This window comes from Chlorocebus sabaeus, chromosome 10 (assembly GCF_047675955.1).
Source record: "Chlorocebus sabaeus isolate Y175 chromosome 10, mChlSab1.0.hap1, whole genome shotgun sequence".
Lineage (NCBI taxonomy): Eukaryota > Metazoa > Chordata > Mammalia > Primates > Cercopithecidae > Chlorocebus > Chlorocebus sabaeus.
The window spans coordinates 99509751-99527402 of NC_132913.1; the positions used below are offsets into that span (position 1 = coordinate 99509751).

The 17652-nt window shown below is 34.6% G+C and overlaps 1 protein-coding gene across 4 annotated transcripts in view; it reads right to left on the reverse strand.

Annotated features, from left to right (window-relative positions):
• Positions 1-17652, reverse strand: part of ERBB4 (erb-b2 receptor tyrosine kinase 4) — a 1160906-nt gene that overhangs the window by 717617 nt on the left and 425637 nt on the right. For all 4 annotated transcript variants that reach the window (XM_007966140.3, XM_007966143.3, XM_007966144.3 and 1 more), the window contains exon 2: positions 13191-13342. In XM_007966140.3, the coding sequence (XP_007964331.2) occupies positions 13191-13342 (152 nt within the window). The remainder of the gene's footprint in view (positions 1-13190; positions 13343-17652) is intronic.

A 17652-nucleotide genomic window follows, 5' to 3' on the forward strand; every position in this document is an offset into this window, starting at 1 on the left:
TTGCACTTATTAAATTTGGGTTAACTACTGTCAACTATTACAATATAGCTCTGTACTTCTTTACAAAACATAGTGTCATGAATTTCAAAGAGTTGGCAGTCAATAAACATCTACTGAATGTTTAATTTTTTTTTATTTTTATTTCTTTTTTAGAAACAGTCTCTAAAAAAGTTCTGTCACCCAGGGTGAAGTACAGTGGTGTAATCATAGCTCCTTACAGCCTCAAACTCCTGGGCTCAAATGACCCTCCCGTCTCAACCTCCTGAGTAGGTAGGAGTACAGGCATATCTTTTGTAGAAAGAAGGTCTCACTTTGCTGCACAGGCTGGTCTCAAACTCCTGGCTTCAAGCAATCATCCTCCTTGGTCTCTGTTTAATTCTTTTGGCTATAAAATCTGAATAGCAAAGGAGATGACTTTGTCTCTCAAGTTCTCAGTGCAGTTTTCCTTATACCCACTGCCCCTAGCACTAAGTCATCCTAGCTCTGTCTACTCAGGGTACCCAAATGTTGTAGCTCTACTGAGGCCTACCTTGTTCAATCTAGTGCCAACATTTTTATTTTCATAATTGTTTTTAATGAAAATCTCCCTTCCTTGTCTGAGTTTTCTAAAATCCTGGTTTCTATAAGTAACAAATGGGTCATTGGTAAAGAGTAGGCAGGAGCAAGACAGAGTCCAAGCGTGTAAAGTTTAAAGTGAAAGAACTGGTTTAAAATGCTCACTTTGCCCATTAGCTCTGTGGTCCTGAGAAAGTCATTTAATTCTTTGAGCCTGTTTCATTACTTAGAAAATATGAATAACAACACTTATTCAGAGGGTTGTAATAAGGAGTGGGAGATGGAGTTAGGCATAAAACCAGCACAGTGCCCTGAACCTTTTTTAACAAATGGTATTTCTGAGGTGTTAGTCCATGCCAACATGAAATGTGAGTCTAAGGAAGCTTATAAATATGGTGTTTCTTTTTATTACAAAGAATATAATTCCAGTATAACAAAATTCACTGGAAGAAAACCACTTAACACAGTTTATTTATCTGTTCAAAAAATAAAAGTTCACTGAACATTTACTCTGTACAATCTATATAAATTGACAAAAATGCATAGTATATCTCATCATCTAACACATGCCTACACAATGTGACATATGGTATAGTACCAGTAGGTGCTTAGGACTATGAAGAAACAATGGAAGACATTAATTCTGCTTGTCTTGATGGTAAAAGTGGGGATGAAAATACAGATCGAATTTTGGGGAGTATGTTAAGGTTAGGGGAATAGAGATAGCTTGTATTTAGAATAAGTTAGTAGAGAGTGTATGATTTTCCAAATACAGAAGGGCAAAAAGACATTCCATAAAGGAAGAAAATTGCATGCAAAAGCACAGAGGCCTCAGTTTATAAAGAGTAACTGGACATGGCCAGGTGCGGTGGCTCATGCCTGTAATCCTAGCACTTTGGGAAGCTGAGGCGGGTGGATCACGAGGTCAGGAGATCGAGACCATCCTGGCAAACATGGTGAAACCCATCTCTACTAAAAATGCAAAAAAAATTAGCCGGGTGTGGTGGCGGGTATCTGTAGTCCCAGCTACTTGGGAGGCTGAGGCAGGAGAATAGTGTGAACCCAGGAGGCAGAGCTTGCAGTGAGCTGAGATCACCCCACTGCACTCCAGTCTTGGTGACAGAGTGAGACTCCATGTCAAAAAAAAAAAAAAAAAAAAAAAAAGAGGAACTGGACATAAGGGATTTGTTAATGGAAGGATTCTCAGGTATTCAAGGCAGGTCAGACAATATCTCAAGATAGTGAAAGTTGTGAAGGCTACATGACTCTGCTCAAGTCATGCAGCTCAGCCAATAAGCTGCACTACCTATATGTCTGTTAGGCTTTTATGTAACAGTGTAAATATATAAGCTAAGTATCCCATGTTTCCATTATGGGTAGCATATCATTTATTATTAACCAAATCATTTCATAGGCTGTAAGATGAAAGGTACTATAGATTCTACAAGACACGATAGAAAGGAACTTCAGTTGGAAAAGTAAATAAAGTAATTTCTGTGCAATTTTTTCCTGATTTCATGTCATAAATAAAAGAATTTATTCTTATTGTTATAAAATTTGCTTATTTATTTCACAAGTATTTGCTGAGCAGCCACTACGTGACAGGCACTGTGTACTACGCTAGAATTCTGCAGTGAACTAGACATGGCCTTTGTCTGGTACTTGTTATTTAGGAGTGTTGACAGAATTTACAAATACTTAAATAATTGTTATAGAAGTGCTATAAGGAAGCAGAGGGTGCTGGGAATGTATGAAATGGGAGGAATTTAGACTAGGTAGTTAGTAAAATATCCCTGAAGAAATTATTTATAATGGAGACCTAAAAACAGAACAGAACTTAGCCAGGACATGAATACTTAGGTGTATCCATATGTTCATGGGGGAGAAAATCTGAGAATGAGAGAAAGGTCAGTAGAGTTAGAAAGAGCTGAATACCAAAAGGAAGTTGGTTGTAACTGAAAGATGGCCAGTGAGTTTTCATGTCATTAGTGACAGTGGGAAGATAAAGCTTATAGGTATGGACCAAACAACTGTAGGAATTTAATAAGAATTTTGGACTTTATCTAAGAGGATGGAAAGTTTTAAGAAGGAAAGTAATGCAATTCAGATATATAATCCATATTTGCTTGTACTTTCTCTATGCGTTTCTTCCATGACTGCTTCCCGATGCTTTATTGATGTCTCATTGTGTTATTGATGAATACTTTTCATTGCTTCTATGAAATGATGTTAAAACAACCCTCACAAACTACGTAGAGTCTTTATACTTCTTCAGCTATTGACTGCCTCTTAAAAACAATCATGTGTTTGACTTGCAATTTTAACGCTCTAAAAATACAAATCACCACCACCCAAAAACTGAACCTCCAAAAAAGCTTTGTGAAAACTTATTGTCAAGTCTTCAGAGCATGGCTCAATAATGGTATACAGGGTATCAAAGAAGAAAGGAAGAAGCCTAGTAGGGTTAGATCCAGCCAGTCAGCTCTTACTGAGGGGCTACAAGGTGCTGGGCATCATGATAGACACTTTGTCTTTGGAAAGAGTAGTACTAAATTATTTAAGAGGATTTACTTAAATATTCAATTACATATTCTGATTTTCAGGTAGAAATTTAATAATAATGATTTTGAAGGGGCCTATGTTTACTAAAATACCTTAGTTTTTGCCACATTCATTATATATTTTACTATATTATTTTTACAGTAAATGAGTTCAAATTAGAGATCAGGAGAAATAATTACCATGTTTCTAAATGTAACAGTTTTCACATTTTATTTTTACACTTTTGATCCTTAAATTATACTCTATGTGACCAACGAGAGACCTTTAAAATTGATTTGGTCTCCTGCAAAATTGTTCATCAAGTTTAAATCTGCCTTTTTTTTGAAAGAAAACAAAGTGTTTCATTTTAAGAGTCAGAGAAAAATAAAGCTAATGGAAATATATGTAGTATATTTTGAAATTAAAAAAAGGTATCGATTAAATTCCAATGCTTCGTTTTTAGAATTAAAAGATAACTCATTGACAATATAATTCTTTAACAACATCACATAATTGTGTTCTCTGTCTTTGAATAAAGGTCCTTGCTGTTCCCAAATAAAAGAAGTAAAGGAATAATTTTTATATGCTCAATTTCCCTGAGAAAGGAAAACAAAGAATCATAGAGTAAAATGGACTTGTTACTTGGGTTCTCTACTCATTTGTTTATTTTGTTTCATTTTTGTGTAGAAACAGGGTCTCACCATGTTCCTCAGGCTAGTCTCAAACTCTTGGGCTCAAGCAATCTTCCCACCTAGGCCTTCCAAAGTGTTGTGATTACAGGTGTGAGCCACCGTGCCTGGCTGTATTTTTCTCATTTAAAATTAAGACAAGCCTATAAATTCATTATATGCACATTTTTAAGCCTAATTTAAATACCACAATGCCCAGAAGTATAAAGAAACATTTTGCATCTGCTCACCATCCTAATAAATTAATTTTTAATTTAAATATATTTGCAACAAGGGCATATTTGTGAAAACTGCATGGCAATTAGGGGATAAAAGAACTTGTTGCAAACAGTTTTATTATTATTTATTATTATTGAAATAATAGATTGTTTTCAATATTTAGTAGGTTATACTTAACGGGAAACATTATATAAAGTTAATATTATATACTAATTTGGTTCTTGATTCCTGGAAAGTGGTTACTAATTTACATTTATATGTGCATAGATATAAACGGTCACTATATTTACAATACTTGTATATACTATAATTTTAATATATGTATATATTTATATATATTAGATTGATAAATACTAGTCTATTGATATTAGATCAATAAATACTAGTCTATTTCTTATTTCTATCATTCCTTCTAATATTCCTTCAAATATTTACTATCAGTTATATATCTTTATCATAGACACCATTTTACTTATAGTTTTTTAATCTGCTTAAGATACAGAGGAAACTCATATAGATGTATATATTTTGCTTGTTTATTTATTGTTGTTTTTTCTCGAGACAACATTTTCCTCTGTCGCACAGGTTTGAGCGCAGTGGCACAATGATAGTTCTCTGCAGCCTCCAACTCTTGGGCTCACATGATCCTCCCACCTCAGCCTCCTGAGTAGGTGGGATTACAGGCATGTGCCTCCACACTGGTTAAATTTTAAAACGCTTGTAGAGACAGGGTCTCACTATGTTACCCAAACTCTTGGTCTCAAGTAATCCTCCTACCTCAGCCTCCCAAAGTGCTGGGATTACAGGTGTGAGCCACAGCACCAGCCTATTGAATATATTTTTATTTAATATTTGATTGAAATGATTAAAAATAAAATTTAAAATACATGTTTAAATAAATACCAAATAAAGAATATAGACATTTTTTATCCTTTGATTTATCTTGTAGAATTTCTGAAAGAGCATCAGAATTTTGAGTCAATGTATATTTTTAGATTAAATGGTAGTTAACCTCTGAGAAAAAAAAAAAATCCTAAGCCAAGTGTAAATTGCATAGCTTTTTCAAACATAATACAAGTTCCATGATTAGATTTAGTACAAAATCAAGTTCCAATTTGAAAGTCAGCTGTAAATACACACATACAAAATTGCATATGTATTATATTTAATGGCCTTAGAAACAATTTTCAGAAACTATCAAAGCTTTGAAAATTCTATTTAACCCAAAATGTCTGCTTTGGCCTAACTGACATGTTGCAATATTATTCTCTCTATGTCCTTTTTAGCATTCTCTGTCTCACCCAGCTAAGAGATCATCATGTTAACGCAGCATCTAAATATGTAACATTTTACCATAAAAGCAATTTTACATGAAATTCAAACAGAAAGAATTAAAGAAAAAGTTCCAGCACCGTATCTTTTTTAATGCTTGTTTACCTAACCAATAATTTCTTGAAGGTGCAGTTTCCTTGAATCTAATGATGGTGAAGTCTAAGTATTTCGATGTTGATCTTGTAATCCTCTCTTGCTACTTGTCTCAATTAGCGACATGGAAGACAAACATAGACTACTGTGCTCAATGAATAGTTACAGAATACAAATACTTGATATAGAATTCTCATTTACTTGTTCACCATTTGAGTGACAAATATCTTACAAAGTTTTTCAGGAATACAAATTCAGGCTTGTACTCCTACTATACAGTCCAATCAAAATATGTGCACAACTGAAATACGCATGCTATATCTGAAAATGTTGCACTTAAATAATCTTTTTGGGAAATATGAGATTGTAACTCATGTGGACCCACTTTATCATGTCATAGACGTTTAATTTAAATGGTGTTTTCCCCTCTAATGTTTCTAAAATATGACAAGTTTTCTCATCCTGATTCTCTCTATCCAACATAATTTCTGCCACACAAGTCATTCTATCTGGTATTTAATAAGCTAAAAACAAATATAGATGGGTGTTGGTAGCTAGTATTTGAAAAAAACTATTCAGTAAATCATTTTCTAACATATTCATAACTTAAGAATAAATACTGTATAAATTATCTATTTATTTTGAAATATCTACTCTTCAATATAGGGTTTTTTTCTAAATCATGCTATGCAGCAGACAGTTTAGCCTGGACATAGAGTTAAAATATGAGGAAGATATGGAAAACAGACACAAACATAAAACCGTCTCCCATATTGTTGGATTTAATTCTGGTCATGTGCTTCTAATTGCCAGAGGACACTGAAAAGGAAGCACTAAAGCTAGAAGTAGGCTAAAATGTAAATATTTTAGAATTTCATATTAACTCTCAATGGTTGTTCATCCTTACTGAAAATGGGGAAGGAATAGATCAAGACTTGGTGACTTGCTGCAACTTGAAACTCATTGTCAAACATCATTCCTGACTTTATTGTAACAAAACTGTGCTAATGAAGCCAAAGTCTTTGGTTCCAGTAAGATTGTCAGTATTTTGCTGTATGAGTTGCAGTTTTCTCTGCCTTCTAACACATGTTTGTCATTAGTCGGAAGAGGAATATGAATGAGAAAGAGAATGAAAGAGTAAAGATCCTTTACTAACTATGGAAAAGTAATGCAAATTTTATGTCTTATCAAGAGTAGTTGAAAAGTAACATCCTCAGAAGAATCCCATACATATCCTAATAAAAGAGGATGACAGTTCTATAGCATTATAAAATGTTAATTATTAACTAAAGACAAAGGCTATATTTGAATTTAAAAATAGGACATTTTCTCCAGTAGAGAAAAATAAACCATTTGCATGATTTCTCCAAAGTTTTGTTTTTTTAAAATAGAAATTTTTAGATGGCATTATTTCTTGTACATTCAAAAACAGCCATATAGCTCTGCCAAATATATAATAAAAGCAAATTTTGTTTTTCAGATGTGTTACCTTTTCATAATAGCATGCGTTTGTTATTCATTATCTGAGAGAAGGTACCTTTTCTTAATCTTTTTGCTTCAAAAAAGTATACTTTCTGACTTTTTCAAAGTCATTGCCTTTTGCTGTCAATAATAGAGTACAAATGTTATTTTAAAAGACATCTTCATATATTACTTTATTTTTATTCATTTATTAGAAATAAAAGACATGTATAATGACTAAAATTTAAGGTTTCTAGACCACAGCATACAGAGTCCCAATGAATTACGATATTGTAACTATTCCACATCCATGCATCAACTGTTAAATAAACTTATCTCCTCATAACCCTAATGTACACTATTTCTAAAATAATTTGCACACAACTAAATTCAAGCCACAGATTAAAAATTATAAACTATTATAACAATGACTGAGGATAGGTGTTAACACTCTCTATATATCTACATTTCATAGTATACTTCTTTACATATAATTGATACATTATAGTTATTTGCTTAAAGCTAATACATAAAACAGAAAATAAATTTAAAGTGTAAAAGCTGATGGGTCAGGCACCTTTTTAGAAGCACTGAGTTATTAAGTGCCAGCAGTAGCAAAGAAGACCAATGGAATGACAAAGGAGAGAAAGCTCCCACGAATTCTAATGAGGGTAAAAGGTCTAATAGTTCATTCCCATTACTTACTACATTTTGCCTTGTTTTAAAGAGTTCACAAAGTGTAAGACAATAGCGCAAAATCTGTGATTTTTATGCCTTGCTGCCTTCTATTATATGTCTTAACCTTGTGATAGTGATAAAATACATAATAAATAAGTTTTAGGGCCTTTTTCTAGCCAGCAATGTGGTTCCTTGGGAGTTGAATGTTAAACACAGTAAACTGGATTTCTCTTCCCAAAAAGAAATGCAAAAACTGGAGGTTACAAGAAAGCTGGCATGAAAAGTGTTTACAGAGATAAGCATCAAGGTTGCTATAATAAAAGCATCTTGAAAACAATGCATTTAAAAGCATTTCAACAGAATGTATCTAACAAAGAATAAGGAAAGTACCTACAAACATTAAAATTATTTAAAAGTACATCTTCAATCCAATTACAAAGGCTCACTTTTGCTGTGTTCTTAAAATCTCAGGAGATGTACTAGATAAGGCATTTTAGTGTAGTAAAAGGAAGCAATCTTTTTCTAGTTTAAGGGTGAAATTACTATAAAGTTGCAAGAGTAGAGGTGGAAATGGCTGGAACGCAATGAGTCTTCAAAAGTAGAGTGGGAAATGGAAATGAATGGTTCCCCAAATTACCATTTGGGGTAAATATTGCTTTTTTCTACTCTATCTCTGTTTCAGTGTTGGCTTCATTCTATCTGTACAGCTCTCTCTGACATTCAAACCACAAGACAAAAAATGGCTGTGTCGTGGTATTCGAGTAGTTAAGAAACTAATAGAGAAACTGAATGCTATTGGTGACAATTCCAAATCCTCATGGGAAAGGATTTTGATTGTCTTATTCCCACATACCTGGCCTGTGTGTGAGGGCACACTGAAGTAACATGACTATGAAAAGAGACTAACATGTTTATCTAGACAATAGATCATATATGAAATTGGGATCTATAATTTAAGACAAATACTAATTCTCTTGTCCATTCAACAAATATTTAATGAATATTTACTATGTCTTATCACTGTCTTAGTCATAAATGCTGCATATGCAGATAGTAAACAAGATAAACGAGGTATCAGGGAAAATTGTCACAATTCATAGAAATTTGAGTGGTTTCATACAAAATAAAACAAATGACAAAGCAAAACACTACTACCTTGCTAGCTAGAGATGAAAATAAGGAAGAAAAATCCTTTAAAACCTAAAGTAATTTCTTTCTTTCTTTCTTTTTTTTTTTTTTGAGGCAGAGTCTCGCTCTGTCGCCCAGGCTGGAGTGCAGTGGTCGGATCTCAGCTCACGGCAAGCTCCGCCTCCCAGGTTTACGCCATTCTCCGGCCTCAGCCTCTGGAGTAGCTGGGACTACAGGCGCCCACCACCGTACCCGGCTAATTTTTTGTATTTTTTAGTAGAGACGGGGTTTCACCGTGTTAGCCAGGATGGTCTTGATCTCCTGACCTCGTGATCCGCCCGTCTCGGCCTCCCAAAGTGCTGGGATTACAGGCTTGAGCCACCGCGCCCGGCCTAAAGTAATTTCTTAAGTTCCTAAAGACAGAAATGAATCCAGAATGAAATTTAAGATCACCATTGACCCTCTAAATATATCATTTGGGTCACTCTTAGAGGAAGGGAAACTGTAAAACCTTTATAAGAAATTTGGTCAATGAGTCCTAGTTACATAAATATAGATGAGAACTATGTATATAATGGAGAAATACACATTTATTATCCACTCATACAATTTGAAACTTATAGGAAATAATGGTAAAATCACTCTATTTTCTTTACATGGACTCCACTTACTATAAAGTGCCAATACTGGACAGATTATATATTGTGGAGAGAAGTTACTATCAGCATAAATAAGCCATAATGTGGTTTTAGGAAGGAATGAAATTTTATATTAAATGGAGAGCTTTGTAGCATATTCAAAAGTATAATTTGAAATACTGTATCATCCAATACGGTAGTATTATGAAGATTTTGGTAAATAGTCTCTGCTTTCAGGGTCCAGTAAGAAAACAGAGAATGGGGCATCCAGAGTATTCTGGGTTTTTTTTGATGTTGTTGTTTTGTTTTTTTTTTTGGAGTCTCACTCTGTTGCACAGGCTGGAGTGCAGTGGCATGATCTCAGCTCACTGCAACCTCTGCCTCCTGGGTTCAAGTGATTCTCCTTCCTCAGCCTCCCAAGTACAGGTGCCCACAACCACACCTAACTAATTTTTGTATTTTTAGTCAAGACGGGGTTTCACTGTGTTGGCCAGGCTGGTCTCGAACTCCTGACCTCAAGTGATTTGCCCACCTCAGCCTCCCAAATTGCTGGGATTACAGGCATGAACCGCCACACCTGGTTAAAGAGTATTCTGTTCTTGAACCACTTATTGATCTTAGATCTTACTCTTTTTAATCTCCATTGACTACCTTATCCAATCACAAAATGTTAACTTGTCACTAGAATCTGATATCTCCTACCTCTCCAAAGGAATATTCTACTCCACCTGAAACTTTTTCTTCATCAACATTATACTGTAGCTTCCCTGGGATTAGGAGTCACATGTGATTTGTTTGCACATATATGCCTAGTGTCTAAAACAGTGCACACTGAGTACACATTTATTAACTCTGATTCAGGGGCTTCCTTCTAAGCCTTATACTACTCCCATTGAAATGCCCATCTCTTACAATGCACTCACCTCATGAGCTTCTGTTCATTTTCTCATGATTTAATTCAAGCACCCCTTTGATGAAACTTTTCCTGAATCCTTCAGAATAAGCCAATCCCTCAGAATGAGCCAAGTTTTCCTGAATCCTTCAGATAACCCAGCATGCACCCCACCCCTACCATTAACATAAGACCACAACTTCTTTCTGATTCTGGGTTCTTATTTGTGTCTTAGGAATGATTTTATATATATATATAACATCTCACACCCACACACCAACACATACATATCACATATAAAACACAATTTATCATATATGTATATATGTATACAAATACAATATTTGTAATATGCCTATGTATACACACACATATATATATACGGTACTTATGCATTACATATCTATAATCCTCAACATGATTGTTGAAGTCAAGGACAATAAATGCCATTGTTTACTTGGGATTGCAGACGTGTTTTCCTAAGGATTAAAGAGGTGTAATACATAATACTGCATATGACATGAATGGGTATATGTCATAATAGAAATGATTTTTTTTAAAAAAAAAAACAAAAGATATGTGAAACAAAAAATAAGTTAGGAAGCAAAAACTAAGTGCTATTAGAGTTGTCATTAAATACATATATTAAAATAAAGATATGCACGTGGGTTAGTACAAAGTTTAGATGAACTTTTTAGAGATCCTAGTAGTTAGGAACTGAAATTTACTTTTGTGAAAGAAATAGCTTACTTTTTATCCAGGCAGAAATCTTGGCCCTCCTTATCTTACTTTTTGCAAATCTGTTCATTCTAATAACGTATCTTACTTTTTAATTCAAATAGTTTCTAACACAGTATCGACCATATATCAAAAATATCTACATGCTACTTTCATATTGCTAAAAGTTAAAAATGGTCTAAAGTCTATTTTTTATCATTCTATGCTTTTACCTTACAAAACCATAAGAATTATTATAAAATACATAAAAAGACATTTTCATGTTATTTAATATAATGACTGTCATTTACAATAGTCACGACTATTTGTATTATCAGTGAAATTTAGTTCCATGTATGTAAAAGTAAAGCAAACATAAGAAGAAAAACACAGATCTTTAGACTGCATTTTAAAATTTTTCTATTATTCCAATCTAATAGACTGTTTAAATTATTTCTTTTTCCTGCTTCAGAATTCAGCTTACTTTGTTAGTTTGTCTATTCTATAATGTCATTGAGTTTCTTGTCATATGTCCTAAGATAGTTTGTATGTGTTCCCTTCTTTAAACAATAGCTCCCTCAAAAAGTAAGTTCTTTTGGGCCGGGCGTGATGGCTCACACCTGTAATATCAGCACTTTGGGAGGCCGGATTGTCTGAGCTCATGAATATGAGACTAGCCTGGGCAACACGGTGAAACTCTGTCTCTACTAAAGTACAAAAAATAAGCCGGGCGTGGCGGCATGCGCTTGTAATCCCAACTACTCGGAAGGCTGAGGCAGGAAAATTGCTTGAACCTGGGAGGTGGAGGTTGCAGTGAGCCAAGATCGTGCCACTGCACTCCAGCCAGGGTGACCAAGTGAGACTCCATCTCAAAAAGCAAAAGACAAAAAACAAAAGAGAGAGAGAAAAAAAGTAGTCTTTTAAGGCCCTCTAATTCTATGATTCGGATATCCTTAACTATCTACTTTTGATAAACAAAGACCTCAAAATTAACCATCAAAATTATTAAAAACTTTTGACACATAACTTACAGAAACAGAGCTCTATCAGTCAAGTAGAGAGTAAGGAAATACCTTCGGTTCATTTGCTTTACTAGTCCAACTATGAGAGTCGTTTTAAAAATGGATATTGTAAGCCATAATGTGTTATTAATGTTTTGAGGTGGTTCATTTTCTTAGGTTATTACCAATTTTAGACATATTTAGTACACTCAAAATATTTAAATATCACTCTTTTCACTATTTACCTAAGTATAGAATTATTAAAATTATCTTAGATCTCTAAAAAAATTACTATCCAATAACCAGTTTATTACATCAGTATTCAAAACATTTAACGTAAATTTATATGAAAGTGCTTCTAAGAAGTGTGTAAAAGTTACTGAAAACAAGAACAAATATATTCTAGGGATGCTATTGTTTAAAATGTATATTAGTAATTCTTGTATAAGAATAAATTTTTAATTGTGCAAAGACCACATCCCCATCTCACTTTGTCCAAGTCCCCTTCAAGTTCAGATTTTCCCAAACATATTCCAGTTAAAGCAAAATTAAAGAAACTGGAAGCATTAGCACTAATGCCAATTTAACATAGTATAGATGAATGAAAGCAAAATAATAATAATAATAATAATAATAATAATAGTAATTTCCAAAAGGACTGATTGAGCAACTTCAAGTATACATATACACATTTGTGTTCATGCATGTATTGATCTACGTAAGTACTTTCCTATCAGTCTACTTTAAGTAACTTGTAGGTTTTCAAAACCACATGCTTTTCTTCCCTTCCCTTTTCTTTTCTTTTCTTTTTTATTTTGTTTAATAACAGTGTTAGTCTCCTTATGTGATATAAAATAGTCTAAAAGTCCGAAGTGGCAGAAAAGAGGCAGAAATGGAGATGACTGCCTGAAATTATCAATTGTTATCTGATTTGTCCTCTGACTCTCCTAGTTCACAGCTTGTCAGAAAAAGATTTGCTAGATGTCATGTACTACATGGTGACAGAATCATTTATCAATCTTAGGGCAACAGCAACTGCTTTAAACTCGGGAGCGTCAGTCATTATGGCTTTGTTACTCTTGTTCTTTTCCTGGGTGTGTTTCGCTATCTCTTATCTTTTGCCTAGAGTCACAGTGCCTGCCAGGCAGAAGAGCACATCTTCCAGGTATCAGCTCGCAGGTCTGCCTGTATGCATCATGACACCACTGTCCACTCACAAAGAAGAGAAAAAAAGCCAGAGCTTTACCCGCAGGAAGGAGAGGTCTCGGTTGTGCTCAATGCTGGTTATCTCCAGGTTGCCCATGACAACCTCACAGTTTTCATAGTACTTGCGCAAGGCTCGGTACTGCTGTTCCAGGTCAGAGAGAGAGCTCAGTTTATTCTCCGTTCCTGCACACACTGCAAAGACAAGAAGATAAACATGAAATTAAATAACCTTTATATGATATGCACAATAATATCTTCCTCAAAACTCTCTATTCCACAAGCCTATCCCAGTTCTCTGAATATAAATATTTTGATTGTCATTAAGAGGCATAGACCCACACACTGATAAATATTTTCACTTTTAAATTCCCAGATTACATGTGCTAATCACAGAGAGCAGGAAGGCATACACTCCACAGAAATGTATAGCAAGGAGATAAACTTAATCCCATTTGTTATGACCATATAAAGCAAGTAAATACATTTACTTTTATTTAAACATTGCTCTTTTAGGACGTACAATTTACTTTGTTTTCTAATTGAGTAATTCTACAAATGTAAATAAATCAAAATCAAAAGATAGTGAAAGTAACAGTTATATTAAAAACATAGTTATTGTATAAGCTGTTCCAGCTGAGTAAATTTTTTACTAAATAAACTTGCACCTACAAGACCTCAAACATGCTTTATTATTATTTTTTTAACTTTTATTTTAAGTTTAGGGGTACATGTGCAGGCTTGTTTACATAAGTAAACCTGTGGCATGGGGGTTATTCATATAGATTATTTCATCACCTAGCTATTAATCCTAGAACTCATTCGTTATTTTTCCTGATCCTCTCCTTCCTCCCATCTTCCATTCTCCAATAGGCCCCAGGGTATGTTTTTCTCCTCTATGTGTCCATGTGTTCTCATCATTTAGCTCCCACTTATAAGTGAGAATTTTCAGTATTTGGTTTTCCATTCCTGCTTTAGTTTGCTAAGGATAATAGCTTCTAGCTCCATTTGTGTCTCTCCAAAGGACATGATTTCATTCTTTTTCATGGTTGCATAGTATTCCGTAGTATATACGTACCAGATTTTCTTTATCCAGTCTACTATAGATGGGCATTTAGGTTGATTCCATGTCTTTTCTATTGGGAATAGTGCTGCAATGAGCATACACGTGCATATGTCTTTATAATAAAATGATTTGTATTCCTTTAGAATACCCAGTAATGGGATTGATAGGTTGAATGGTCTTTCTGTCTTTAGGTCTAAATTGAAATATTTGTAAACATATACTACAAGATATGTAAAAAATATAATTTTTATTGTTATCAACTGGAATATCACTGTATATATTCATGAGTTTCTGAGGTATAATGGACTGATAACAAATAATCGGTCTGCCAGGTTCTGTTCCTATGTGAGCACATAAGTTTACACAAGTTTTTTTGTTGTGTTTTTGTTTGTTTTTTAATTTTGTGGCTGGGCATGGTGGTTCACACCTGTAATACCAGCACTTTGGGAGGCCGAGGCAGGTGGATTACCTGAGGTCAGGAGTTCCCAACCTAGCCAACGTGGAGAAACCCTGTCTCTATTAAAAATACAAAAATTAGCTGGGCATGGTGGCTCATGCCTATAATCCCAGCTATTTGGGAGGCTGAGGCAGGAGAATCGCTTGAATCTGGGAGGTGGAGGTTGCAGTGAGCCGAGATCATGCCACTACACTCTAGCCTGGGCAACAGAGTGAGATTCTGTTTCAAAAAAAAAAAAAAAAAAATTGTGTGTGACTTCCAGAGGCCAGACTTTTAGATACTATTCTTATGGTTTATATACCTTCCAGAGCACTATCTTCACCACTCAATGTACTGACTCTAATCTTAAGTAGACCAAAAATATATATTATAAATCTATTAACAATGGTATGTAAAGTTAAAGAAAATGGTTTGGAAATGAATCTTCTTCAGGTAAGTTACATAAGATATGCTGAATTTAAGGCAAGATACAAAGTGGAGACTGCAAACACACTACGAACACGGCTTAGTAAAGTATTATATATGGTATTATATATGGTAACATATTACCTTATATATTATAAGGTAATATATTACCTCTTATAATATATATTACCTCTTATAATATATATATAATATATATAATATATATATATAAGACTCATGTCTTATATACACAGAAGTAAAAAAGATGTCATGAAGTCTGATGTTGTTTTCAAAGGGATGAATTCCTGTAGAGGAAGGAAAACATCTAGATAGGTATAGCCTGATAATTAAGACCACCTTAAAGCCTGTTTTTGCCTATGAGCACATCAAAAATAACAAAAATCTTAATCTAAAAATCTTGAAAAATAGTGTATGTCTGTAACCATAGTGGAAATTCATTATAAAAACAAAGCCCAAACTTTTAAAGTCTGGATTTCTAAAGTTCCCCAAACAGTGTATTCTCTGGAAGTACTCTGTTACCAGCTAAATTGTGTGTCCCTAAAAGATAAGTTAAAGTCCTAATTCCCATTACCTAGAATGTGACCTTATTTGGAAATAGGGTCTTCCTAGATGTAAATCAATTAAGATGAGGTCATTTGGGTGTTCCCTAATTCAACATAATGATAATAAAGCTTGTTCAACCTGAAGCTATCAGGCCACATGCAGCCCAGGATGGCTTTGAATGCGACCCAACATAAATTCATAAACTTTCTTAAAACATTATATTTTTTGCTGGGCTAAGTGGCTCATGCCTGTAATCCCAGTACTTTAGGAGGCCGAGGTGGGCGGATCACGAGGTCAGGAAATCGAGACCATCCTGGCCAACACGGAGACACTCCGTCTCTACTAAAAATACAAAAAATTAGCCGGGTGTGGTGGCGGGCGTCTGTAGTCCCAGCTACTCGGGAGGCTGAGGCAGGAGAATGGCGTGAACCCGGGAGGTGGAGTTTGCAGTGAGCTAAGATCGCGCCACTGCGCTCCAGCCTGGGCGACAGAGCGAGACTCCGTCTCATAAATAAATACATATTTTTAAAAAACCCACATTATATTTTTTTGAATCAGCTATGGTTAGTGTTAGCGTATTTACGTGCAACCCAAGACAATTCTTTTTTCAACGTGGACCAGGGAAGCTCAAGGTTGGACAGCCCTGCTATAAGAAGAGGAAAATACCATGTGCACACAAAGACAATCAGGGAAGAAAGCCCTGTGACCAGAAAGGCAAAGGGTAGAGCCATATAAGTATAAGCCAAGGAATGCCAAAGATTGATGGCCACCACCAGAAGTTAGGGAGTGGCAAGGAAGAATTCTACCTGGAGTTTCAGAGGGAGAATGAGCCTGCTGTCACCTTGGTTTTCAATTACTAACCTCCGGAACAGTGAGAGAATAAATCGCTATTGTTTTAAGCCCCCTACTCTGTGGTATGTTGTTAGAGTAGCACTAAAACAATCTTTAGACTATTTGTCTCTAAATTCCACATTAAATAAATGTTAAAAAATCACTTCCCCTCTCTCCAGGGTCCTATCAGCTTATAACCTCCATGCTCCTCTTCCATTGCTCCCTCCAAGTCCCTTATACACCATGCTAGAATTCATTTATTGCCTTTGATAATGCAGATTTTGTAGAGTGATACGGATGGATGATATGGTAAAGACCTCTAAAATCTTTAATATCCATTTTCCTCTTCCTTCATTGTAATAGACTGCACAATTTTTAGCTGGACACGTGGTCACCCAAAATAAAGATTATATTTCTCTTCTTCCCTTAGAGGTAAGTTTGGCCAATGGACTAAGTTCTGACATGTTGCGTGACACCTTCCCAGAACTTGATTTCAAACATGGTGGAAGCCTGACTTTGCCTGGTTGCTTCATAATTTCTTCCAGCCTGATGCCAGAAATGCAGATGTCATGGCTAAAACATAAGCCATCATCTTGGACCATAAGAATGAGTGATACATCTTAGAGATGGCTGAGAACTGAGCTAAAAGGAAGTAGGACTTTCAAGCAATAGATATTTTACATTGTCATATTACCAATACCATCAAGATGATGATGAATATTGGCTCCGCCTGCTAAAATGTTACATACAGAAAGGATTAAATTCTAGTTGTGTTATATGCTTTTGACTTTGAGTAATTTAAACTATTGTGCTTGGTTTGACTGAATTTGCTAACTATATAATGAAATTACAAAATCATTCCTAATCATAACAACATTTTATTGGCTCTGTGGAATGTTCTCTTATTATTAAAACAAGCACCCAAGAAATGATATTCAACATAAGCAGGAGAACAAGAAAAATTGATTGATGTGCATATTCCTTATAAACCAAGATCAAAGTCCAAGATATTTTTCATTATATATTAAAGGTCCTTTTGGAAAAACCTTAATCCATGATCTTTATTTTATTGCTCCCAGTAAATTTATACAAAATCTTTATAAACATATGACTGCTGAGAAATGGTATTATTATATGAGTTTATGAAATATACATTTTAATTATTTCAAATTCCAATGAGGA